General features: G+C 43.0%; 1 protein-coding gene across 1 annotated transcript in view; it reads left to right on the forward strand.

Annotated features, from left to right (window-relative positions):
- Positions 1-18,237, forward strand: part of LOC115309999 (monocarboxylate transporter 12-like) — a gene marked incomplete at its 5' end in the record, with an annotated part of 48,831 nt that extends 30,594 nt beyond the window's left edge. Inside the window, 2 exons of the mRNA XM_029968268.4 lie at positions 16,470-17,312; positions 17,969-18,237. Coding sequence (XP_029824128.4) covers positions 16,470-17,312; positions 17,969-18,237 — 1,112 coding nt within the window. The remainder of the gene's footprint in view (positions 1-16,469; positions 17,313-17,968) is intronic.
- Between the last annotated feature and the right edge of the window lie 8,527 nt (positions 18,238-26,764).

Genomic DNA, 26,764 nt, shown 5'->3' on the forward strand with positions numbered 1-26,764 from the left:
AGCATTGTGTTGAGGATGTTTAGACAGCGAAAGGTCGGCCTGCCTCGAATGGTGCCAAGCTTGCCGCTGTAGATGAGGAATTTAGCCAGCGCAGTATGACCGAAAGCCTGGGATCTTTAACGTGCATCATGTAGTAGTGATTACACAAACGCCTACGGGTATGATCCTCGTCCAGATCGAAATGAGCAAGTGCTGGGATTTAGCCCACGATCCTAGGTTCTGCAGCGCAAGCTTTCGCTCCACATGCCCGGAGCTGAGACGTGCTAGCCGACTCGGGCCACCGTTCCGCCATGTGTTTTAGTTGCGTTCAGCACTATTGTGAATTTGAAGTTATTTTCCTTGTAGTTCAAGCAGGGTAAATTGAAACTTCTATGGTACAAACCAACATTTTTGCTAGAGTTTGGAAGCCGACTGAAAGTATGAATGCCTTTTTAAAACCATCTAATGTCTTTAGGTACATGGGGTATGTTCTTCCCAAGTGTGCTAATTTCACAGCAGACTCCTCCGGCTTGCACAGACGCCGCAGTTTCTACAGTTTCCCAAAATAATGTGAAACAGGGTGTAGTGGATTGCGTGCAGGCCTACCCTCTTTCACACTTGGAAGAGGTGCGATGTTTTCAGGTGGCTGTAGGTAGACCTGGTATATGGAGAGGTTTATACGTTTCCCATCACACACAAAAGTAGTTCTTTTTTTTCTCTTTTACTCAACTGCCAAATTAGCAGGAACAAAGAAAATTGGACATTATTTGTCGAGAAGAAGGAAGGTCGGTCTGGTAGCGCATGGTGACACTTTGTCACGCTCTATGTGAGAAATTTGAGTAGTGCGGTACAACCGATAGCCCAAAGTCTTTAAGATGATTCATATAGCAGTAATACACGCCCATGTGAAGGTGCAGTGATCATCCAGGTCAAAATGGGCAGGGGCGATCAGTGCAAGTTTTCGCTCCACACACTGCGAGCTGCAGTGGGCTAACACACTCTGCCACCAGGCCCCTCCAAATCAGCACGTCCTGTCGAAGCAACGTGCAATTATTACTATTGCTGCTGATGGGGGCACGCGCACGTAAGGAAGGAAAATAACAGCCAGGAATTCTGGTAAGGGGAGGATGCCATACGTCATGGAACACAGGAACAGGCTTGGCTTGAATCCTTTTTGCTTCAGGATCACCATCACTACTCCAAGCTCACCACAGACTTTGCATTCATGGGAGCTTTCTCCAGCAACCGTTTCTTTTTATGAGACACTGCACCGCTTGCAGTGGCAGCTACTCTACGACACCTGCTCGCTGATTTACAGCTGCCCGGCCCGGTATGTGGAGTCACGAGAAGCTGTGGGTTGCACCTGTTGTGACTCTTCCTTGACGGTTTCTTTAGCTTAGTTATTTTGTATGGCACCAAGGTTTAAGATTCTCTAGGACTTCAGGGTCATGTGGTAACTGCATTTTCCAAAGTGTTTCTGACATTAAACAGCAAGCACCCTGGTTGTGCTTGTCACTATGCCACAGTCACCTGTGTGGTGCATGAAGCAGTGGTTTGAACCATTGAAGGGTGCACTGGTGTCTCTTAAGCTGTCCTGGGCACTCATCGGTAAGTAATATTTGTGCTGGTGATCCAACATTCAACGACAAACATTGCAGCAAGAAGTTACTTTTCAGTGTGCACACATTACTGTTGTACAGCCTAAAATATTTCAACGGTGAAGAATAGGAGAGTGACTTGCTTCAGGCTACTGGAACACGTTATTGTGTGGGCCTTTCTTTTATGGAGGGGAGGGGAGGCGAGAGCAGAAGAGTAGCAGAACCAGGCACAAATAAAAATTTAAAAAATCCACAGCGGAAAAAAATTATAAATAAAAGCAGTGTGAACAGTTGCGTTGCTTACACGTCACAAACTCGTGGCAAAAACACAGGCTATACTCTGTTTCACCTAGTGTTGTACCGCAGGAGAGGCTACAAGCGCGAGCTCCTTGCTCTAGGGCACATCTCGACGGTACAAGTTCTCGTGCAACAAGGGCAGCTGCCAACGCTATGAGCTCGCGCTTCTGGCCTTCTCTGCGGTACAACATAAGGTGAAAGGGAGTATAGACGGAGAACGACTCATTATTAATCCGAGACGGGGACACAAATAATAAAACGAAGAGACGCGCGTGTGGTTGCCCTTCACTTTTATTTTTTTATTTTCCCCTTGTTTTTCTTACTCCGCAAAGTCGACATAGTACGAGAAAACACGCAGAAGTAGGAGAGCAAAGAGGCTCCTCGGCGGGCTTTGCCGTCTCGCGCGGTTCTGGGGTCCGAGGCGTTCGCTTACCTTGCCTCTCGTGGTTTTCGGGCGCGCGGTTCACGAGGGAGTCGGTGCAACGTAATCGACGCGTATTGAAAAGAACACGATTTATCCTGATTACGCAAAGCCCGAGAAACGCACCTTGCTTCACAATATCGGTACGTTCGTAGAAAAGCGAAGCAAACAAACCGCATTTTGCAGATTGAAGAGACATGGGCGAGTCGTCACGAAAACTACTCGGCATCAGCGGTTAATTTCGCGGCCGCTCGCTGCTCGAAGTAGCAAAGTGTTTCTGCCGATCCAAGACAAGCCAAATTCCACGGAGTCGGTATGACGACGCATCAGCGGTTAATTTAGCGGCCGCTCGCTGCTCGAAGTAGCGAAGTGTTTCTACCGATCCAAAACAAGACAAGCCGCATTTCGAGAAACTTCAAGAAAGCCACCCGGCTTTCTTGAAGCCCCCGTTGCCCCCCGTCACTCAGTCTATCCACGCATGCACTTCCCTTTCTTTCTAATATAATCGGAGAGCGTCAAACAAAGCTCCGCGTCGAACGTCCTATCAGAGCGCGACGATTGCCTCGGGTTTATGCAAAGAAGTGGTCCGAGCATAATCCATGCTTATCCCTTTCCAGGGGCGGCAGTCCAGGGAAATAATCCCCTCTAATCCCTTTTGAGGGGAGGGACCCTTTTTTTGGGTTCCACCCAGGCCAGAAACTATACAACACCCCATAAAAGACACTCAGAGCGAAGAAATTTTTTTGTCATCCGCAAAATTACACCCAGTTGGCGAAGTCCTTGACCAACAATGCGAGAGGCGTGGAGGCGAAAATCCAATCTCGAGTCCACAAAGACACCAAGATCCCGTACATAGACAACCCGCAGTACTTGTTCTTGAAATATAGTGTAGTCGAAGGCTACGCTCCCCTTCTTCCTGGTAAGGGACATTACTACTGTCTTTTTTGGATTCAGTTGAAGCCTATTTTTAAGCACCAATGTTCAACGGAGCGGATGTCATTTTGTATCTGAATACAGTCATTTACATTGTCAACAACACGGAAAAGTTTAAAGTCATCGGCGAACATTAGCCCTTTCGAGTTTCTGATGGAAGATGGTAGATCGTTAACAAATATCAAAAACAGGAATGGTTTAAGGTTAGAACCTTGCGGTACGCCAGATCAAGATGCAAATGTCTCCGATACACAATTTAAAAATCTAACATAATTTTGGCGATTTGAAAAGTAACTTTCAAACCATGCGCAATACAAAGTGCATAGTCCGTATTCTTTTAGTTTCAACAAGAGTATCTGGTGGTCAATCTTATCAAAGGCCTCTGTCATGTCAAAGTAGACTGTGTCCACCTGACCACGGTTGCATACTGCGGGACCATTATGACCAAGGGAAGTAGCTAAGTTCGTCTCCACTGATCTGCCCCTGAGGAATCCGTGTTGCAAAGGTGAATTGTTTTGTTTAAAATATGAGAACAAGCGTTCATACATCACTATCTCAAAAACCTTTCAAAAGCCACAAAGAAGAGACACAGGGCGGAAATTATTGACATTACAAGAATTTCCTGACTTGAAGACTTGTATTACAACTGAAATTTTCCACCGAGAAGGATAAACCCCATACTGTAAGGACAGATTAAATATATGTGTCAGGATAGGTATAAATATTTCAACACATCCTTTGATAATAAAATTAGGAATGTCATCACACCCAGTTGAAAGTTTTGGTTTGGGCTTCCGTATCGAGCACATCACCTCATCCTCGGTTACACTGTGGTATGTTAAGAAGTCAGCAAATCCCTCAAATTAAAAATCATTAGGCACACTGTCACGTTCCGAAAAGCAAGAACTAAAGTGATTAGCAAATGCTTGGCTCACTTCTTGTGGCTTGCATAAAATCTTATCGTCAATTTTGATCCTCGTACGTTTGGCATGCCCATATTGTATGATCGATGTCTTCAAATTGGTTGTACAAGCCACAATTCGATGTGATTGAGCGTTTGAGGAGGTGCAACTGTGTAAACCGTACGGATTGCGAAGGTTCAGCACTTACTTGTAATAAATCAATTCCTCCGAGAAAGCCTCATCGTGCTTTGAAAGGTAAGGAAGCACAAAATACGTTCATCTTAGAGAGGCGATTATATGTGTGGTTGCGCAGCAACGTGCACTCATCTATTCAGGACAGGGGCAGTCACGCATCACCTCCTGCTAGGCGTTGGTTATGTACAGTCGTTCCTTTAACGCATCGGGCAAGCCAGAACATCGGAGTGTCAATCGTGGAGATGCGATTAAACAATTGCTCACCTATTGTGCGACGGCGCAATCTACGACATGGAAAGAGAATACCTAAAGAATACGTTGGTGTAATTTGACAACCGACTGTTTTCTATTAGGAAAGTGCTCGGCACTTGGGAAAGACTTCAGAGAGCAGCGAGGGCCACGGAAGCTTTTCTGCGTTCACTGAAAGTAGCGCGCCGCAACTTCATTTGTCACGTGTTTTATAGTGCGTGCGCCCGTGCTTTTTGTTTAATATTAGACGAGTTTCATGATTTGCATCCTACCCCTATCCTTTCATTTCCTTTTTAATTCCTCATAACCCTCTCCCCCAAACAGAGTAGCAAATCAGGACTGTTGACCTAGGTTAACCTCTCTGTCCTATCTTTTCTGACCCCTTATCTTTCTCTCCCTTTCAAACTAAACTAAACACACTCTATGCTTCCCAGTCTTAGTCAGCCTGATTAAAATGTCTTACATTTTTCGTCTGTACTTTAAGGATACAAAATTCAGCAACCTAAGACGTTGTCCACACCGCCGTCGGCGTCTTTGACGACAAAGAAATTTTCGACATCGTCCGACGTCGTCGGCGACGTCCGACGAATATCTAAGGACATCCGACGGCAAGGGATGGACGACGCCCTCACGTCGTCGCGTCGTCATCATCGCCGTCACTGTCTAAGTCTTCGTCCATATTGATGTGGTCGAAGCTGTCTGTGACCTAAGGTGGTAAGAGGGTCTTTTGTCACAGGCTTCCCTTTCAAATTTTTTATACAAATTTTCGTTGCGATTTCTTTGTACAAACGGGTGTGTAAAAATTTTGTTGTATGTGTTAAGATTAGGGTTAACAGGGCGAATACATTTTTTTTGCAGTAAAATCTTTAGTATTCGGTGTTAGTTTTGACTACTGACCAAATATCCTGCAGGATAGCATATACAAAGAAGCAACCTATGACAGGGGCTAGCACGCTTAACCCTCTTTATTAATACGTCATACAAAATAAAGTCCTGGAGTTTTAATGATGATGTAAGGCCTTTAAATTTGTCAAGATTCCTTGATAAAATTACGTTGTAAAGTTATTATACCAACGCTCTCGTCGCCATCAGCGTTTGTAAAGGGGTTCCGGCCGCAGTACGTTGATGTCGGGGAAGTGGTACTTTTACAGAGGCTAACACTGGGATTAATAAGAAAAGTCTACAAGAAATAAAAAAAGTATTTCAGAAAATAAAACAAATTTAATTTGAATATATCCAAGGTCTGCGGCAATATTAGTACCTACGGGAACGGTATGGTAATGGGTAGGAATTCAAGATTTTTGTAGAACCGAATGTTCTACAAAAATTTACTTGTTCCTGATGTTAAAACATGAAAAAATAATAAGACCTTAATTCTTCAGCATTTAGATATTACGAGAAATATAACAATTCCTGCAATAGTTCGGCTAAAATGACTTTTTACGTCAGTTTTCTGGGAATAGCTGTGACGACTTAGAGGGAGATTGCGACCGTGGCTGCGAGAGTGTGCCGAGCGTGTGGAGACCAGGACCATACAGACTGGCACATCGTACTGGAATATGGAGGAGTAAAATTGGCCTCCGACACAAAAGAATGGCTCTAGGCCTAGGTTTTGGGCTTGACTATTCCAATGAAGTACCCCCCACCTATGAGCCGAACTTGCGTGCAAAAAAATAACCAAGCGTGCCACGAAAAATTGGACGACCTCCAGCGGCTCGCACAGGCCTACAGTAGCCATAATAAAAAGACGACTGGAAGGCTAGTGGAGGACAGTCCGACTAAGGAAGAATTAAGAGCTTAAACACCTTCAGGCTTCGTCAGGAAGACAGTGCCAGCCCTCCCGTTCCAAAGTAAACATCCCTCTCCTCGTCATCGTCATCAGCACCAGTATGTTGGAAAAAAGCAGACATGTACAAATTACTCAAAAAAGGTAGTTAAGTTAAGTTACTGAGTATCGACGCCAAAAGTAATTGGAGTAGAGTAGAAATTACGCATTTGTAATAGTAATTGAGTAAACTACTAACTACTGTAAAAAGTAGCGAGTTACTTTGAAGTTACTTTCGAAGTTACTTTTTTTATATTTTTGCGGTAGCGAAACGAACAGCAGTTTTGATCAATGAAAAATTCTGCGAGCCTAAAATAAATGCAGTCTATTTATGGCTTGCGTTTTCGCCAATAGTTTATTCGCTCGCAGAAGCAATTGACTTTCAAAGTTCTTGATAGGAGAGTTTTCCCCTTTTCCTTCTAAGGACGTCCCCAGCCAAGCTAAATAGACGTTCCACCGACGGGCTGGATGGAACTGCAGCGTTGAATTTGAGAAACAGGCTCTGCAGGGTTGGGTAAGCGAGTGTCGGCATCTTAGGTGTCCATGACTAAACACGTAAGGTTTGCATCGGGTAGAGGCAAACCTCACGTGTTTCTTCTTTCCTCCTTCTTTTTTCCTTTTTCTTCGTCAAGTTGAGTACGCTGAGCGAGTGCACCAGGCCGTCAAGGGTTCAAGTCTCACGCCACGACGATGAGATCATCCGGACGACTGCGCGTCCCGTTGTAGTGGTAGTGCTACGCGACTGAAAAAAAAAAAAAAATTTGGTTTAACAGAAGATGAAAAGTAGTATACTTCGCCGCTGACGCCGGGTCCAACAAAATGATCTTCCAAGGGTAACTCGCAATCCTCGCCGGCGACTACAATATTCTGATGCGCCCGACACGCCTGACAAGTAAATCGTTTTTAACAAAGAGGAGCTCCCCAGCCATGGATGGTCGGAAGGACGCGAAGGATTACGTGAACAAGCATCGAAGCGGGAACGTGCTCCGATGAACGGATTATCCGTGCCGGGGTTTGTGCGCGGGGGAGTCCGGCTTTACAAAGGCGTATGCGCTGACGACAAGGCGACCATAGGAACAGGCGGCCAGCTGCGAGGTCATTCCAGTGGCGCCTCCCGTGAAACCTACCGCGTGAGTCAAAACTCACTAAAGACAGACAGCACGAAAACAACAACTCTCGGAGTGTCCCCGTCTTTCAGTGTTGCAGCTGGAAACGCGGCGCCTGCGTGCATTACCGGATTAGGTCAATACCAAACCAAGGCTTGTTAAGCATCTCTTCCTGCGTTCGTGCGTGCCGGTGTTATATTTTGGCTGCTCGTCGCCACCTTGGCCCAAGGACGCCTTCCCGAACAAGGGGGCCCCTTGTTCGGAAATGCCACTTTATCTGCCGGCGTCTTATTCATTTCTGCGCTCAAACTTTCGTGATGGAAAAAAATTAGCACTATATAATTTCGAAAGTAGTTAGTAATTTGAGTAGAAGTCACCTGAAAAAAGTAGTTAAATTAAATTACTAATTACCCAAATCAAGTTGTAATTGAAAGTTACCAAGTTACTCGAAAAAGTAGTTAAACTACAGTAGTTTGAGTAGAGTAGTTGAACTACGTCCAAGTCTGGAAAAAAGTCAATATTGGTCTGTGACGACTTATGCTCGTGAATATAGCCTGTTTATATTACTAAAGGCATCCCGCACGTACAGCCGATTGCACTTTTCGGACGTATTAATCATAGTAATTGAGTCGTGCGCGCTGCCATCTAATATATTTAGATAACCTTGATCGTGCAGACGACAAAGACTGGAAAAGCACATGGTGTGTTTCATCTCACTCAAAAGCATGCAGTGCATGGTCACGGAGTATGAATAATGGTCGCGTGACCCTACCTCTTATGGCCACAGGGCCATCTGGCCACCTATGGTCTACTATTTTTGGCGTGGTCACATTTTAGAGGGGATCCCGCTGACGAAAGTCACGTGACGACCCATGGATGATAATTACGTAACCGCACGGATCGTGGTCACTTGACTACGTGACCAAAGTTGGTGCCCTATTTCCAGCATGTGACGAAGTGGACGGGTCCTCGCGGACAGTACTTACGCGACCACCCAGGGTGATGGTCAGGGAACCTCATCAATTATGGCCGTGTGACCACCGAACCACCATTGGTCCGCTATTTACAACATGTAACTAGGTGTTCGGAACATCCCGGACAATTGTCACGTAACCCCACATCAATGATTGTGATATGACCCGAGGGATTACGGTCACGTGGCTATGTAACCACCATTTTACCGAAATTCCCAGCATGAGACGAGGTGGATGGTACTCCTCGGAAAATAGACCCGGGACCGCCCACGGACTTGCAGCACGAATCACGGTCACATGTCCATGCGACCACAATTTGATTGCTACTTTAATAACGGTCCAAATTGACGGTCCAATCTGACAGTCCAGCTTTGCGGTCTGATATGACGATGCAGCGCGACGATCCACTCTGACGGTCCACAGGGACGGTCCCGCATGACAGCTCAGTGTGACGCTAGAATCTGTCGTGAATATTTCTAGTTATGCAAGCCTCAAATAATATTGTTCAGTTTGAGGGTGCAACCGACCTAAAACTTTACGTACATAGACAAATTCAAAGCAAAATAGGTACAATACCAGTGTTTCTTACCCTATATAACAGTCGCTTATATTTGAAATCTAGAGCACTAATTTTGATTGTAAACATCTAATTTTTACCATGGTCATATTATAACCTCCGCATTCTTAGCCAATATGCTGTCACAAACGCGTCGTACAAATTTTTTCTTCGATTAGCCTATGTATACACCAACTCATGTTTACAAACAAATTAGAGCGCCCCTAGCGGACGCCACCGGCGCCGCTCATGCACGATGGGCGTGTGGGCAAGAAGCTCGCCGTCACCCATAAACAAACCATTGGAATGCGGTGTTGTCGGCGTCGGTGTGAATCCCCCTGCCCTTTTTCGCGTTCGAATCGTAGATTCTACGTCTTCCTGTCGATGTCTGACTGCTTGAGCGGCGTCAGCGAAATTACCGAGGCTCGATCTTTGCAAAACAAAACTTCGCGTGAATAATGTGACATGTGGTGACTCATTCCGCGTGGACGCCGCAGTATGTACAGAGCGCGACACTGTTAGCACGAAGCGATCCCCGGTTTTTCCAGTTTTTCTCTTTGAAACCAAGGGATGTCATCCAAGTTATTATTGCTACGGAAAGAGCTCACTTAGTTCTATAATATAAGCGATAAACTTTTGTGCTCGCAAATGCTATTTACAAGTACAATGCGAAAATGCGCCGATGTCGTGTTCGCGCTAACAGTGTCGCGATGTGTACGTTAAAGCCTGATTCGCATGATGCGATTTCGCTCGCAATTTTCACTCGCAACGCCGCTGCGGATGCAAACGCGTGAGAACCGTAGCTGATATGGTCGAAGTCGATACTGAAAATCGCAAGCATATTCGGATCAAGTGAATTAGGGATAACAAGTCGGTGATGGTCACTGGCAACAATGATCAATATCTCATTGTATCTACTGTTTACATTAAGCCTGCTTACCAACCTTCAAATTTACGTCTTTTGAGGCCTGCACTTACTTTGTATCGCAAGTGCCGGGCCAACATTTGGTCTACGGGCCGGCGTCGTCTAAGAGAGCAGACGACAAGCAGAAACGTTGGAAAGAGCAGACGACAGTTCGAACGATCAGGCGGCCGTTTGAACTTGAAGACGCACTGAACGTAGTCCGCAGGTGGTTCGCACAACTTGACGGTTTTCTGGCCTTCATGTTGGAACAAAACAAATGAATCTGAAGACCACAAGTATCCGTGAATTCAACCCAAAGTGCTTCCCGCCAAAGCAATCGTTGTCCGACGGCGTCTGCTTTTCCCTTTTCACGGCACATATCCAGATTCTCGGAAGAACCGAGCACGTGAAAACTGACCTTCAAACCTTTCTTGACACTTTTGGTACGGCCCCAGTCGCGGCGTTTTGACGAGAAGGCGAATTTTTGTCTGGTTCCTTTCAAAACAATTCAGAAACACACGTCTCGTATGGATACGTATGCCCACAGCCCCAGACCGGAAGTGCGACCGACGCGCCACCACCGCGCCGTGACGTCATAGAGTTGAGTTTGTGTATAGGCAGTTTGGCCGCCAGCTGTTTGGTTCACGGCGGAGGGCTAATTTTACAGGGGCAAAAAGCGAGCATACGAAAAGTCTTGAGGAATAAAAAAGTTTAATTAAAATACCGAAATTGTAACTGCGTCGTGTGCTATGAGTTGGCAGCTATTATATTCTTCGAAAACATCACGAGTTTTCATTTCAGTGAGAAGAAACGCAAAATTTTGTCAAAATAGCCCATATAACCTAATGCAAAAAAAAAAAAAATTATCGGGCCCAGGAATAAAAAGTACGCAATCCTAAGGTTCAAGTAAGGTATTAAATAAGAGTGCATTAGTGCCGTCTACTGATAACTCGGGGAACTTAAGGAGTTCTGCAGTAGTTTGGCTGAAATTATCATTTAACTGCGTTTTGCTGAGAAAAACCAAGAGAGTGCGCAAGGGGAGCATGTCCCGGAATGCTGAGGATGAACATGGATGGTCGATAAGATAATGAGACTAAAAAAAACCCATAAACATTAGGAAAATAATTGCCAACACGTAAGCCCATGTACACTAACGCTTAATACTTGAAGAAACTCAATCTTCGTCTTTCTTCCACAGTCATCGCACATTACGAAATCCCAATAAACATTAACATCTTCTTGCTTGGTTTTGTTCAACGTTACTATAACACTCAGTTGGGAAACTCACCGTTGAAACATAGGCCGCTGGCGGCCACCGAGACCGAGCTAAATACGACAACAGAGCCTCCCTATATCATTTGTCTTTACTGTGGTCATCTTGAGCTTTCAGACGCATGTTTTTGTGTAAAAACCAACGGAAAAAATTTGTTTTGTATTAACTTTTGTTAGAGTTTAGTACAAATTGAGGGCACGTGATGTTTTCTAAAATTTTTAGTTTGCAAGGTTTTGCGGCACAATAATTATTATTTTATACAAGCGCGCCTCAGCGGTGATTTAAGGTAGCGCGTCCCGACCTAGGTTCATCTTAGCTTCGATAGTAATTCGCGGCGCGTCCGCTGGGGAGACGGGGGTGACGCACCTGCAACCTCTTTCACCGTATCTGTTTCGGCGCCATAATGGCCGATTAAAGCCAGAATGGAAGTCGCGTGCAGTTCCTCGAGTAGCCACTGTGGGAGAAATGGTGGCGTTGTGATCGCCATTAGCTCGGTTCTGGAGGACGGGTCGGTGCCACTTTTTCAGAGCCGTCTCTATGGCAGTTTCCCACCTGAGTGGTTTAGTAACGTTTTCTTTCTTCAACCATGGCGTGCGGCTCGTTCCTCGTGGCGGAATTTTATCAAATTTGGTGCCGAAAACCCGAGATGACAACGATATAGTCACAATGAAGGACGACGGGGCATCCTGCCGCAACGAAACGAGCCAAGGGACGCCGCAAGAGAACCAGTTCCAACGACGCTACCGACGTTATCACTCAAAGAGGCCTAGTGACGCCGCAACGCCGCGAGAACCAGAGACGCCATGGAACGACTTAAGCAGAAGCGGACGGCTCTGAGGTCTGAAGTAACGATACTGATCTCCGACATCGACGCAGCTGTCGCAAACCACTCAGACGAGCGAAGCCTCAACGTATTATCGGTGAGGCTCAGTGAGTTTCGAATACAGCTGAGCAACGTGAACGCATCTATTGAACCACTAATATCTGACGGACACGCGGATCAAAACTACGCCCACACGATTGAATATGACGACAAGATGGTCATGTACATCGCCACCATCACACAGAAGGTGGAGGAACTCCGGCGAGCGAGCCCCCAAGTCGCTACAACGCGAATTCACAACGAAGGTGACGGACACGTTGCAACCTCTAAGGTGAAGTTGCCGAAACTGGAGCTTCAACGGTTTGGCGGTGCAGCTACCGATTAGCAACCCTTCTGAGAACGGTACAAGCAAGCCATACATGGCAACGACAGCCTTTCTAACGCCGAGAAGTTATTGTACTTGCGGTCAGCGCTTAAGGGAAGGGCAGCATCAGCGATAGCCGGCATTCAAGCAGCGGAAGAAAACTACGACATCGTCGTTGAGCTTCTCAGGAAGCGCTTCGGTTGGACCTGATGTTATTATTCAAGAACACCTCTCACAACTACTTGATTTGCCAGCAGTACGACACTCGAGTGAGGTAAGCGGACTAACACGTTTCTATGACCACTTGCAACGTAATATGGCCGCTCTCACCGCGCTCGGGCTTAAGAGCGACACTTACCAAGCTATGCTCTGCAATGCGCTACTGAGAATGCTGCTAGGAGAGTTCGTCGTTGACTACCACAGGTGTCAACGTCTTACGGACAAGGAAAACGACGGTATCAAAATAGAGAGCGTACAATGCTTCCTGAAGCTCGAAGTGGAGAGCCGTGAGGAGGCTCAATAACTTCGTCAGCGAGAACCCAAGAATATGAGCCATACCAAGATAACAGAAGGCGGAAAGGCCTCTCTCAAGGGATCAGCCGCTTCTCTTTCCTCAACTAGTCGCTGCAAGCAGACTGCACCGCGCGCATTCTGTGCCGTGAAGAACCACGCGACATGAGATTGCCAGACCTCAATTTCTCTAGAGGAGAAGAGGAAGAGATTTTGAGTAGCAGGACGATGCTTGCGGTGTTCGATCAATGGACACACTTCAAAGAATGTCGCAACAAAAGAATCAAGCGTGAAACATGCAGGCGAGGGCACATAACTCAAATGTGTGACCCATTCTGGAAGAAAAGTAAGAACACAGCAACAGAGTTACCCTCTATGACTGGCAGAGAGAGCGATAAAACACCTGCTGTACTACTTCAAACAGCTCAGGTCTGGACAAGGGGGTTGGCACCCGAAGCACTAAAGCCGACCGCGGTATGGTGGAACCGACCACCATGGCTTACGGAGCCACCTGCTGCCTGGCCGACGCATGAAGCGGGTGCTGATATGACAGCGGCAGATGGAGAGAAGAAACAAATTTGAGTCCATAACGTAACACTAAAAAAACAGGATTTGCCTATGCAACCCCACAGTTCCCTTTCGAAGCTTGTTCGAGTTGTTGCCTTTTTTATGACGATTTCTTCATAAATCTAGGCATCCCAGCCAAAAACACGAGGGTTGTTTTTTCGACCGAAAAAGTAGCGCGAGCTCAAACGTGTCTGATCCTGCAAGTTCAACAGGAGGCGTTTCAGAGAGAGCTCCAATTTCGGCGCTCAGCACGTATGGAAAGCAGCTCTCCGTTACGGGACCTGAATGCATGCCTGGACAAGGACGGGATGCTGAGGCCCGGAGGACACCTTAGTAACGCTGACATGTGCGACAATGCAAAGCATTCCATCATTCTTCCATCAAATCATAATTTTACCGAGCACTTTACCAACGCCACGCATCGACGACTTCTCCACGCTGGCACTCTCGAGACTCTGACAGAACTGCGGGAACAGTTCTGGGTCTTTAGGGGAAGACAGGTGGTAAAAAGGTGCTGAAGAAATGTGTGATCTGTGACCGTGGCAACAGCCGAGCTGCCAACGAGCCAGTTGCTCCACTTCCTCGAAACAGAGTAACCCAAGACTTCGCAGGATCACTCAACACGAAGGATAAAAGCAACAACAAGAAGTCTTACATCCGCATTTTCATTTGTGCCGTTACCCGTGCCATTCACCTTGAACTAGTCCGACATGACCACCACCCACTCTCTGATGGCCTTCAGAAGGTTTGTGTCAGGGAGAGGAGTGTGCCGAGCCATCTTTTCTGACAATGCAAAAACGTTTTAGCGTGCTTCAAGGGACCTGAAGAAACTGTGGGCAATATTGCGTTTAGGGAAGACACAAGCCTACTTCGCTGATCGGCAGATACAATGGAAGTTTATAATCGAGAGGGCTGCCTGGTAGGATGGGTTCTGAGAGAGGATGGTCCGGTCGGTGAAGTCCTCTCTCAAGAAAGTTTTGGGTAACAGCTACTGCAACTTGAAGAACTGACAACCGTTTTAACTTAAATTGAGGCTGTAATAAACTCTAAGCCTCTGACATACGTGTACACCGAAACCACCGAAAAGGAACCACTCACCCCTTCAGCTTTCCTAGTGGGAAAGTGTTTTACTGCACTTCGACCAGCTCCAGCGCAGAGCCTGTGCCTTCCCTTGAAGGACAATATAACAGGCGGGGGAGTTACCGTCAAAAGATGGCGGATCATTTTCGGCGTAAATGGAAGAGGGAATACTTGACCAGTCTACGATCTGCCCCTTTCACGGTGCCTACTTCCTCCAGTGCACTGGAGGAAGTAGGAACCCTGAAGAAAGGAACTCTAGTGTTGGCCCACCAACATATATAACCGCGACAACTTTCGAAAACGGGAGAAGTTGTAGCAGCATTGACTGGACGAGACTGGCACATCCGAGTGGCTATGGTGCGTCTTTCTAATTGTACGATCATTAGGAGACACGTTAAACTTTTATACCCCACGGAATCTATTCACCAATGACTTGACGTCATTGTGGGAGAGTGTGAAGAAGCTCAATCTTCGTTGTTTTTTTTTGTACAGTCATCGTACATTACGCCATCCCAATAAACATCGTCATTTTCTTGCTTGGTTTGGTTCAACCATGGCGTACGGCTCGTTCCTCGCGGCGGAGTTCTATCTATACTATGATTATAAATTTCCTTGTGTGGTGCGCTCATGCATGTAAGACGGGCGTCGAAGCCCACCATATCTTTTAAATATATAGGCAGAAAATTCCCCCTACATGGCCAGAACAAAATTCAATTTTATATTACAACCTTGTCTGCGTGCCATCAAGCGTCAAGAATATCCGACACTACTTTATCATCTAATAGTTGCGAAACTTTTTGACTGCAATGATCTAAGCAACCCTGACAAGTGATGACCGCCAATAATAAAAATAGTTTGAGCTCATTTGCACAATGTAGATTTCTCGTCCATTAATTATGAAAATTAAGTTCTCCTTCAATAAGAATAACATATGTCGAAAATACGGAGTTCTAAATGTAGTGATGTGTGAAATATGTTTGAGCAATTACAAAGGAAGTGTAGTATGTAAAAATAAAAATAAATTAATTTCGCGATTATTATGTTTTGTTGAATATTTTTCGAAGTTGCCATTATTTTAGACTCATCCTATAAAATTGACAATTATGTAAATGGCGGAAAATCATTGGAAACAAATCTGTGTAGCTGAAGTTGTCACCATTAGGATTCGATGAGCTGTCTCTTAGCGACTCTGCTGAAATTCTGAGAGGCTGTATTATTAACAGTAATGTGTTTTTCTGTGTTTTAAAAATATTATCGTTCGGCCATGAAGGTTTGCCGGAATAAGTCAGAGAATACAAAATAAACGCTTAATAAAGCTAGTTTAAAGAAAAATGGCCCAATTTAAGCAGAACGCAAAATATACAACTCTGTCTTGGCGTTTAAGGTTAAGCACGATAAAGGTGTTCGTTTAAATACATTGAAATATGGTCTAGTATCTAGAACATTCTGTGGTATAAAAGGTTTTTAATAAAATATCAAAATTCTAATTTATTTTGGTACTGACACCCCGTGAAATTCAGCCCCCGGGAACATTACGATCTTTTGTGAAGAAAATCACGAATTGGTAAATTTTGTAAACAGAGCCCATGGCATTCAATAATAATAAACAAAAAATAGAGCCATGGAAGAAAACCAATACGCGTCCTAACGTTTATTTAATGTTTTTGAATATTTTATGGATGTCATTTAAGTTATTACCGGGGAACATTGCGATGTTTGGTTTAGTTCAGTTGAAATTCTAATTTTAATGCGTGCGCCGAGACGTTTATGTCAAACGAAGTTAGACATGTGTTGGTAAAAAGTACAATTAATGAACTCGCTCATTTATTATAATGCAGTCGTGCATACCGAATCGGCAAACAAAATTTCATTGTTTTCCAAACATCTAACAATGTTTCTCTTTTTTGCTGCAGGATTCGGCAGTGGCATCGTCTATGCGATGAACCCAGTTGTTATCAGTGAGCACTTTGACAAGTACACGGCTCTTGCCACGGGAATGAACTTCGCAGGACTACCTCTTGGAAGCTTTATTTTCCCAAAACTCCTCGAACAGCTCGTACAGGCGTACGGCTTCCACGGTGCCATGCTCATTTTCGGGAGTATCTTGCTCAACGCGTTGGCGTTCAGCTTGTTCCTTCGTCGACCTTCGTGGCTCGTGCCGCAGAACCATGAGCATGTGCTTCAAAAATCTGAAGAGTCGAAGTCCCAAGGCGCCAATGAACCCTATACCATATCAGGCACGATGAATGAGCGGGGCGGCCAATCAAAGCAGAAGGTAGAATCAATGAAAGGATCGCTCGTTATTTTCAAGGCTCCGGTGTTCTACGTAATTGCCTTCTCATTCATTGCATTCTGCCTAAGCTACGACTGCTACAATTCGCTTTTCCTTGATTTTTCCATTGGTCGGGGAATAATTATGTCCAATGCTGTAACCCTGACGTCCATTTGCTCCTTGGCTGACCTTGCGGGAAGATTGATCTTACCGGCGTTAAATGACAAAATACGTGTCGAAAGGAAGACATTTGTGACTGCTCTTCTTGTTTTGTTGGGAGGTCTCTATATTTCGATGTCTTTTGCAAGTGGCTTTTGGGTAATATTTACATTGACAATGGCAATAGCTGCTCTTCTCGGCTGCGGTGTTGTCCTCTTTCCTATGCTTCTTGTCGAACACGCCGGCCTGGACAATATATTCATGGCTACAGGCATGCTGACGGCTCTTACAGCAGTGTTTTTATTTCTTAAACCTATATTAATCGGTAAGTTTTCTTGACACAGTTATGATTTCCTAACTATTTTAGTATTATTGCTATTAGCATTACCGCTCTTGTTATTCATATTCTTCCTATTACTTTGCCTTGTGGACACTACCCCCTTTACTAAGCGAGCCATTGTAGGTGTGTTTAGAAACTTAAAAAAAGGAGTGCGATGACACACCGAAAAATCAGGTAGCTAAAGTCAAACTCCAAAACTTTATAAAATTAGCAAATGTCGCCAGAGTAACATAAAGCGTTCCAATGAAGAACTAAGTACGAATATTCCATCAGACTTACAATATTTTAATTGTTCTCTTCTAGTATCGAAGTTAACTTTTCTCGACTCCAAAATGAAGCATTAGTGGTCAGCCCTGAATATCTACAGAAGGTTTAGTTTCATCTTACTAAAAACAAAAAACAAAACAAACAAAAAAATAAAGCGCCTTGGCATATTCTTAAGAGTTTGCTTGATACCTTTTGTACTGAAATAGTAGTCGGAATGTAAAAAGAGGCTAATGGCTAATAACTCTCGCAATGTTCGTTTCTGTAGATCTTCAAGAAAAATTAAAACTGGCAGCATGTATTATATTTTTCACCCCCGGACTGTCCGTGCGATGTTTGGTATACAGGTGAATTGAAATAATTCTTTTTACAAACAGGCTATTTCCGTGGTTCTTTGGGAGGATACGACTTCTTGTTCGTCGCCTGCGGCTGTGGAGCAATCTTAGCTTCATTGATGTGGGCCGCAATATCTGCAGTCAAATGTACCACAGAACGACACAAATGGACCATCGACCATGAGAATGACGAAAGAGATATTTCGGATGGAACCTACGTGCACATTTCTTGGGTGGCTCATAAGGGCGACGGCAACCGTGCCTATCAAAGACGAAAATCGGTTTACACAGCAGCGCTTGTATTTTACTAAATTATATACTTTCCGTCTTTTTAACAAAAAAAAAAGCTTGAAATAAAAAAAAAGTTTTATTGCGAATGTCTTTATCCAAGTTGTGAATGCAAGGGCACGAAGGCGGCGTGAAAATTAGAAAAACAATTACTCAAAGTCAATTGATTTGATTTCCAAATAGTTATCTTTTCCTGCACATCTGAACCGTTTTTTTTTACAACAAAGCATGAAAATAGGCTATTGCAGCTGGTATGTTGTATAAGACAACAAGGCTTCTCATTACTCAATGTCCAATTGTATGCTATATATCTAGGACACGCCATTCCAAACCTTCAAGGAAAAAGAGAAAACAACCAAGAGATGAAGGGGCACCAGAATGTGACATGCCTTGACTGACAGTAGTTAACCCACAGCAGACGTGTACAAATTACTCAAAAAAGGCAGTTACCTTACTGATTATCGAAGCCAAAATTGGAGTAGAGTAGAAATTACGCATTTGTAATTGAGTAAACTACTAACTACTGTAAAACCTAGCGCGTTACTTTGAAGTTACTTTCGAAGTTACTTTTTATACTTTTGTGGTAGCAAAATGAACAACACTTTTGATCTGTGAAAAAACTTAGGAGCCTAAAATGAATGCTGTCATTTTATGGCTTGCGTGTCACCAAAATAGTTTATTCGCTTGCAGAAGCAATTAACTTTCAAAGTTCTTGATAGGAGATTTTTCCCCCTTTCCTCCTAAAAACGGGCCCAACCAAGCTAAAAAGACGTTCCACCGATGCTCTGGATGAAACGGCAGCGTTGAATATGAGAAACAAGGTGTGCAGAGTCGGGCAAGTGAATGTCGGCATCTTAGGTGTCCATAACGAAACATATGAGGTTTGCCTCGGCTAGAGCGTCTTTCATAATGAACTCTCCTCTTTTTTTTTTCTTCGGCAAGTTGAGTTTGGTATGACTGGCTCCTCTTTATTCCCATGACGTTCGGAGAGTACGCTGAGCAAGAGCACAAAAAAAAAATTGGCTTGCTTTGTACGTTTATACAGGCTTGATGGAGATGCACCTCAACGGGTGATCGGTCTCTTAGCTGTAGATGATAAATTTAGCCAGTGCAGTACAACCGCTAACCTGGGTTTTTTAACGTGCATCTCGTAGCAGCGATTACGCGAATTCGTGTCGGTACAAAACTCATCGAAACCAAAACGGGCGGGGTAGGGGGATGGGGGGGGGGGGGGGGGGGTGTGAACACAGGAGGTTCCCAGCGCAAACTTTCGCTCCAACTCCAAGCTGAGACGCGCTACGAGCAAGTGCACCTGACCGTAAAGGGTTCAGGTCACGCGCGCAACTATCAAATCATCCGGACGAATGGATCTCCCAAGGGTGACTCGCAATCCTCGCCGGCGACTACGATACCCTGACGCGCCAGACACCCCTGACAAGTAAATAGTTTTAAACAAAGAGAAGGTCTCCCAGGCGCAGAAGGTTGGAAGGACGCGAAGGATTACTTGAACAAGCATCTTCGCTCGTGCAGTTGCACCTGGAAGCGGGAACGTGCTCCCATGAACGTATTATCTGTGTCTGCGTTTGTGCGCGGGGGAGGCCAGCTTTGCCAAATCGTATGCGCTGATGACGAAGCGACCATGGGAACAGGCGCCTAGCTTCAGGGTCACTCCAGTGGCGTCTCCCGTGGAATCCCAAACGGCTTGAGGCAAACCTCATTAAAGGCAGACAACTTGAAAGCAACAACAACAATAGGAGTGCCTCCTCCTTCCGCGGTTGCAGCTGGAGGCGCGGCGCCGGCGTGCATTACCGGATTAGGTCAATACCCGACCAAGGCTTGTTAAGCCTTGGTCGGGTCGTCAGCCAGCTCGTCGCCACCATGGCCCAAGGACGCCTGTGATGCAGTTTCTACGGCTTTCCGAGTATAAATGTGTGGGAACGGAATGTGAGGGGCCCCTTGTTCGGGAATGCCACCTCATCCGCCGGCGTCTTATTTATTTCTGCGCTCAAACTTTCGTTATGAGCAAAATTAGCACTAGATATTGAAAGTGGTTAGTAACTTGAGTAGAAGTTACCTTAAAAACGTATAGAAATTTAACTACTACTTACCCAAATAAAGTTTTAATTGAAAGTTACCAAGTCACTTTGAAAAGTAGTTAGTTGAACTACAGTAGTTTGAGTAGAGTAATTGAACTACGTCCAAGTCTGACCCAGAGCTATCTCACTGCTGACGGATCAGCAAAAAATTACTGCCGAAACACTTCCGTAGAGGCATGGGGAAGAATCCATATTAAAAAATAGTGCGAATGACACACTGACAAATAGAAGAGAACACAGAGGACGAGGCGCTGTTTTTCAATATGGATTATTACCAACTAGCAACTTTCCATTCTAGTAAATGGGGAAGTTGTGTCGCCATTTTGAGCTTTAGTTTCAGCATCTGGTCCTTGTCACCTGAGCTTCACTAGTGAATCGAGCAAAGCAAAATTTTATTTGTAGAAGATCTAACTTCTGTTTGTCTGTTTTGACTGTGGGCGATATAAATAGTGAAGTGGATATAACAATAAGATAAGCTTGATAAACGTTGTTTAGAAAATTTAGATAATTTTTTTAAAATATCGTCGTGACATTTGTGTTTTATCATCCCTTGCGGTTGATGATGTTAACCCTAAGAAACCATTGCTTTATTTCAGGAGCCCTTTTCATATTTTAGGGTAAAAAACATCGTGTAGTGCACCGGATTACGGGATGTCGAACACATTTTAGACCTTCAGTATCTTGCGCTTGAGACGCAGCTCTGTCGCGGACAGCTTGAAAATGCAGACAGCCAATGCCATTTTGCTGAAGAATTGGTAAAAAAAATTTCTGCCCAATGATCGTCCTAAGTATGAATAGCTGATACGGCAACACGGATATCAAGTCTTAACTTGAGATGCTGGCGCTAATGGCGATTGTGTCAAATGTTTTAAACACATTAATAATATGTACAGCACTCCCAATAGGCCATATATAGCGGATGACTCATGTTACTGTGCTATAATTTACTAATTCTCATAAAATATTGGCAGTCATAAGTATATTGTAACTTTCAGAGACTTGTTCTACTATGTGGTGTCATATATATTAAAGTTTGAGAATGCAGGGCGTTTTTTGTGAGGTTCAAAAATAGATATTAGTAAGTAGAGGGAAACACTTTTTAGAGCGCACCTCTTAGGCACCTGTTTCCATGTTGAGCGGCGTGGACGTCGCCGTCGGCGTAACCGCCTCGTTGAATTTTGTGGAAAATTGAGTTGGTGTTGACGTTACATGACGTCAATTTTCACACTAAATCTAGGGGACAAACTGAATTCATTCATAGGTGACGTGACACGAAATGTGACGTCAGTTCCCCCCTAAGTCTAGTGATGAAACTGGATTGGTCTTGAAGTCACGTGACGTCAATCTCCCCGCTAAAATTAGCTGGTAAACTTAAATCGCAAAATTCAATGGGAAAATTTTCGCTAAATTTAGAGGAAAATTTAATGGGAGGAGGAGGGCAGGAAAGGAGGAGAAGAAGTGAAGGAGGAGGAGGAGAAGGTGAGGAAGGGAAGAGGATGGAAGGCTTCGAACGCTCCCCTCTTTCTCCTCAAGAGCTGCGATCTTGAGGAGGAGGAGGAGGGGAGAGTACGCAGAGTGCGGAAAGTTCGCTCTAGTTTCGTATTACAGAGATTTGTAAACGTCCTTTATTTTTTTAATAAAGAAAAAACGACGGGATTTACCCTTTTCACACCAGCTAATTTGTCCACCGTTTTATAGTTTTCCAACGCGCCAGCGACAGAAAAAGGCTAATTTTAGTGGCATCAACAAATTGTTAAAGCAAAAGCAATCTTTTCTTTTATATTTCTACGTACGCAATATTGCGTAGGTGCGACTGAGGTCTTTGAAACATATACGAGGATTTTCTAATAATGTCTTTAAAAATGATCAGAACTCTCGAGGAAAAAAAACGGGTTTGAGTGGTTTGCCTAATCTGCTTCCCTAGTATATAAATATCCACGCATATTACTGAACATATATAAATCTGCCGAGCAACTTTGTAAGGTATAGAACAAAGTGTTGAGTGCGTCACAAGCACTATCAGGTTGAATAACGTCTGTATTTTAAATGACTTATTAGAATATTATTAATTTATTTGCATTTTATTGACTTCACATAAGAGTGGCAGCATGTGTGGAGTGTTTCAAAATATCATCAAGCTTAGGGCCTCATACTATGGCCATTTGGAAGCTGCGACGGTGGCCCTTCACTCAAGTTCCAATACCGTTATTTCTTATTCGAGCAAACAAAAATAACGCTCGCGATGTAGAAAGTGTTGAAAGCACGTTAAATTCAAAATGTAAAAAAAATAATGCTCTCAATGAATAATTCATTTTTGAACACTTCACTATCGCCTAGGTATAAGTTGTTATACCTAGGTTATAGTACAGTGTTAAAAATGTATTATTCATTGGGATCTATATTTGTATGTGAGACACACACAAAGCGTTGTGTGTGTCGCACAAGCACTGGCCCGGGGGAATAATGCATGCATATAAAATGACTTATTAGAATGATATTGATTCTTTTCATTTCATTGATTTTACATAACAGGGACAGAAACTCTAGGATGCTCAAAAATACCGTAAAACTAGGTGCTTGATATCGCGGCAATTTGCAAACTGCCACGGTGGCCATTCACTCAAGTTCCAAGATCGTTATTTCTTAGTTTAGCAAACAAAATAAAGCTGAGGGAGTAGAAAGTGTTGAAAGCATGCTAAACTCAAGATGTAAAATAAAAGAACAAATAGTAGTGAATAATACATTAAAAAAACGCACAATCCCCAGCAACCAATGACTTTTTTTTGTTGTTTTGTTTAAAGTGCATCTCTAGTTGTTACCACTTTTATTTTTAGTTTTTATTGTCAAGCCCATTCGCATATCCCACTGTGGTTACTGTCGGCATACGAAGCGCAGGCCATGGCGTGTCGATACATCTACACTCTCGCTCAGCAGTTCACGAGATTGCTGCATTCGCCGTTAAGAACGCCGAATAACGGATCACGAAGTATGAAGCGTACTGTAAATATAACAACTCAAACAAGCCACGCCCTTTGTTCCTTAAGCTCCCGTAACCTCAGTTAAACCATCCCATCAGTCGGTGGAGATTAACGAATGTAATTACATTTTTGTTCTTGTTCTTCATTGAGGTGTCTAAGCTTCCGATGAAAGGTTAATTTGACAACGTTCTGCGCCACTTCGTAGTATTTTTACCGAGGGCTGCCGCTACCTATGGGCATATTTAAATATTTGAGTACAAATTACTTCGTGGGAGATAGAACGCAATAGTGTTCAAAAATCGTCGATCTGACCGTTGATTCGAAAGAACAGATGGCCACTTCATTCAATGTTGTAAGATCCATCAACTTTATCAATGCATGTGGCAAACTGAGATCTTTTTGTGTCATTGGTTTCATGTTAACGCTCGTGTAAAAGCGTTTCTTGAAAGTAGATAAATAAAAAAAAATCGTGGAGGAGCAGAGTAGTGGAGAATGACACGGATTTCCTAAGAACGCATTCGTACTTAGCGGCGAATTTTTTTAGAAGATTCGGAGGGTTAATGCTAGCCTTGCCCCAAAGTTTAATCAAATCCAATCAAATTAAGTTTATTTGTTGTCATATTTTACATGACAACAGAGACTCGCATAAAAAAGCTGCTAAAGAGTAGTTTGACAAAGGTCCCAACCCGCGTGCGCTTCGCGACAGTTTTAAACACAATTTAACAAGTAACATTTGGACTACAACTATACAGTATAGAGAGAGGAGTACAAACCAATAAAAAAGCCTGATTTATACAATACTAGATTTGATGCAAACATATAAACGAAAAAAACACAAGCCAGTAAAAGAAAAACACGAATAATTAAAGCAATGCTACAATCGTACATAAAATAATACATCCTATTCATAACAAAAATATCAGCAGTATTCAAAAATCGCATGGAAAAGTAAGTTCTTTTAATTCCCTATATTATAGTGATTCTAAATGTTGACCCTTTCTATACAAGCTATTTAACATGGTGCACAGTCTGAAATGAAGCGTCTAATTTAGGTAATTTGTTCGCGTTCGGCGAATCATCCAGGGCCCATTTTGTCTTAGGTTTCATAGGATGATGTGATGTTTTAGGTTGGCTAGTTTAATGAAATTAACAATATTGTGTTGAAGAGCCTTGTGATACGTTGACAGAAGCTTGTAAGCATACATGTGCTTGGCGGCTTTTACATTTAGGGATTTAAATGATTCATTGGGATGAAGAAATGAAGTTCCTGAAATTGCACGTACTGCCTTATTTTGTAATAGATGCAACTTATTAAGATTACTTTTTGTTGTGGTTATCCATATTAGGTTACACTACTCTAAGTGAGAATAAATTAACATATTATATACAGTTCATTTAATTCGAGTACGAAGTGAACTACTAAATCTTGTAATTAGGCCTACCTTTTTAGATAATTTGGGTAGCACATAGTCTATGTGCGCGTTCCAGCTTATGTCATGAAAAAACAACAAACGCAGAGCTTTAATACAGTCTACGAACTCAATTTCTTCATTGTTTATTGTAAGGTGAGGTGGAATATTTATTTTCCTATTTTTGGGCCGAAACAAAATAGCTTTGGTCTTTTTAGAGTTTAATTTTATTTAGTTGTTTAGCGTCCAGTCGGAGATTTGTTTTAGTACTTCATGCACTGTAGCAATACAAGTGCAAAGATTGTTATGGTAGAAAAAAACTTGTATCATCAGAGTAAAGTTATCAGGTTTACATCACCGCTTTTGGCCACATGAACAATTTCGTTTTTGTGTAATATAAATAACAATGAGCCTAAAATGTTACACTAAGGAACACCCGATTTGATAGCAAGCCTATGCTAATGAAAATTCGGAAAAGACGCCTATTGGTTTCTATTTACTAAGTATGCTTCTATGAGACAAAGTGCTTCGCCTCTTCTTCCAAAAAATGGTAATCTGGCTAGTAAAATATCATGATCGATGGAATCAAAAACTTTTGAGTAATCAAGACAGATGAATGAGAATGTCATTTTTCTTTTGTCAAAAGCTTTTACAATTTGTTCTTTCTGGTTTATTGAAACCAATTCGGTAGATCTGACTACGAAAACCGAATTGCGCATCGGAAATAAAAGAATGCTTATCAAGATGTGTTATGAGTCTATGGTGTATTAGTTTCTCAAGTAATTTAGAGAAGAGAAAAGAATTGAGATGGGCCTATATTTATTTATGTCAAGCCTATCACCGCCTTTATGTAGAACACAAATTTTCGATACCTTAATTCTTAGGAAAGACAGCCTGTTTCTACTGCGAGATTATACATATATGTTAAATATTGTGCAATAATATCAATGACGTATTTTATAGATTTTACCTGCATGTTATCGGCGTCAATGCTTTTGCTATTTTTAAGATTTATGACGGTCGAGTAGACTTCTGAATCATCCGTGGGTAATAAGAGCATTGATTTCGTATACGATACTGGCATAAACTCTAGAGCTTTGTTAATTTCAGAACGATGACACACCAGGAGTACCAACATTTACAAAAAAATATTGAACGCATTTTCCATGTTCACCTTTGTTACTTTAGCGGTGTTTATGCTTATTTCATGGGGCACGTTTTGAAGTGGCTTATGATTTAGTATTGATCGTATCAATTTCTACATAACGCCAGGTTTCTTAGTTTCTAATGGATTGAAAAAATTATGGTAGTAGTCACGCTTAGTATTTCTTAGTAGACTTGTGAGCGTGTTGCGGTATTTTTTTAAGGTTTCAAACTTGCCAATCTCTTTTTTTCCTAAAAGTTTTTGATGAAAAGTATTCTTAACCCGTATCATAGAGAGTAGCTTTGGTGTGATCCAAGGCCTACGTGACTTCTAAGATGCTTTGAGGTTAACAAAAGGAAAATGTCTGCTATAAATTGGACTAAATGCACCGAGAAATAAATCATATGAGGAATTTGCTGGTTTTGTTGAAAAATATTTCGCCAAGATGTCTTTTTAATTTCTTCGCGAAAACTTTAACCACTGTAATAAGGTCACTGCGGCCTTTCTGGGAGTGCTCATTGTGCAAACGAAAATAAATAAAAGATGATCACTGCTATCAGTAGAAAAAACACCTGATGATACCACCGATTTTTCATAGTTCGTGATGAACAAATCAAGCATAGAAGATAACGTGTGTGTTATTGTTGTAGGATGTATGATAACATTCGACAACCCGTTTGAAACAATCAGGTTTGATAAAGACATTTTTCTGGCCAAAGTTTGAAATCATATCAATGTTGAAGTCACCATCCACAATTAACTTGTAATTGTGATCATTGACAAAGTTAAACATTGTCTTCGCGAAAATTAAAAACAAGCAAAAAAAAAAACGGTATGACTGGAGAATTAGGTGGCCTATATACAACGGAGAGTAGCGTATTTTTGAAACGTACATTTACAACCTCAAAAATTCAGTAATTTTA

This window comes from Ixodes scapularis, unplaced genomic scaffold (genome assembly GCF_016920785.2).
Source record: "Ixodes scapularis isolate PalLabHiFi unplaced genomic scaffold, ASM1692078v2 PGA_scaffold1__304_contigs__length_218370807, whole genome shotgun sequence".
NCBI lineage: Eukaryota > Metazoa > Arthropoda > Arachnida > Ixodida > Ixodidae > Ixodes > Ixodes scapularis.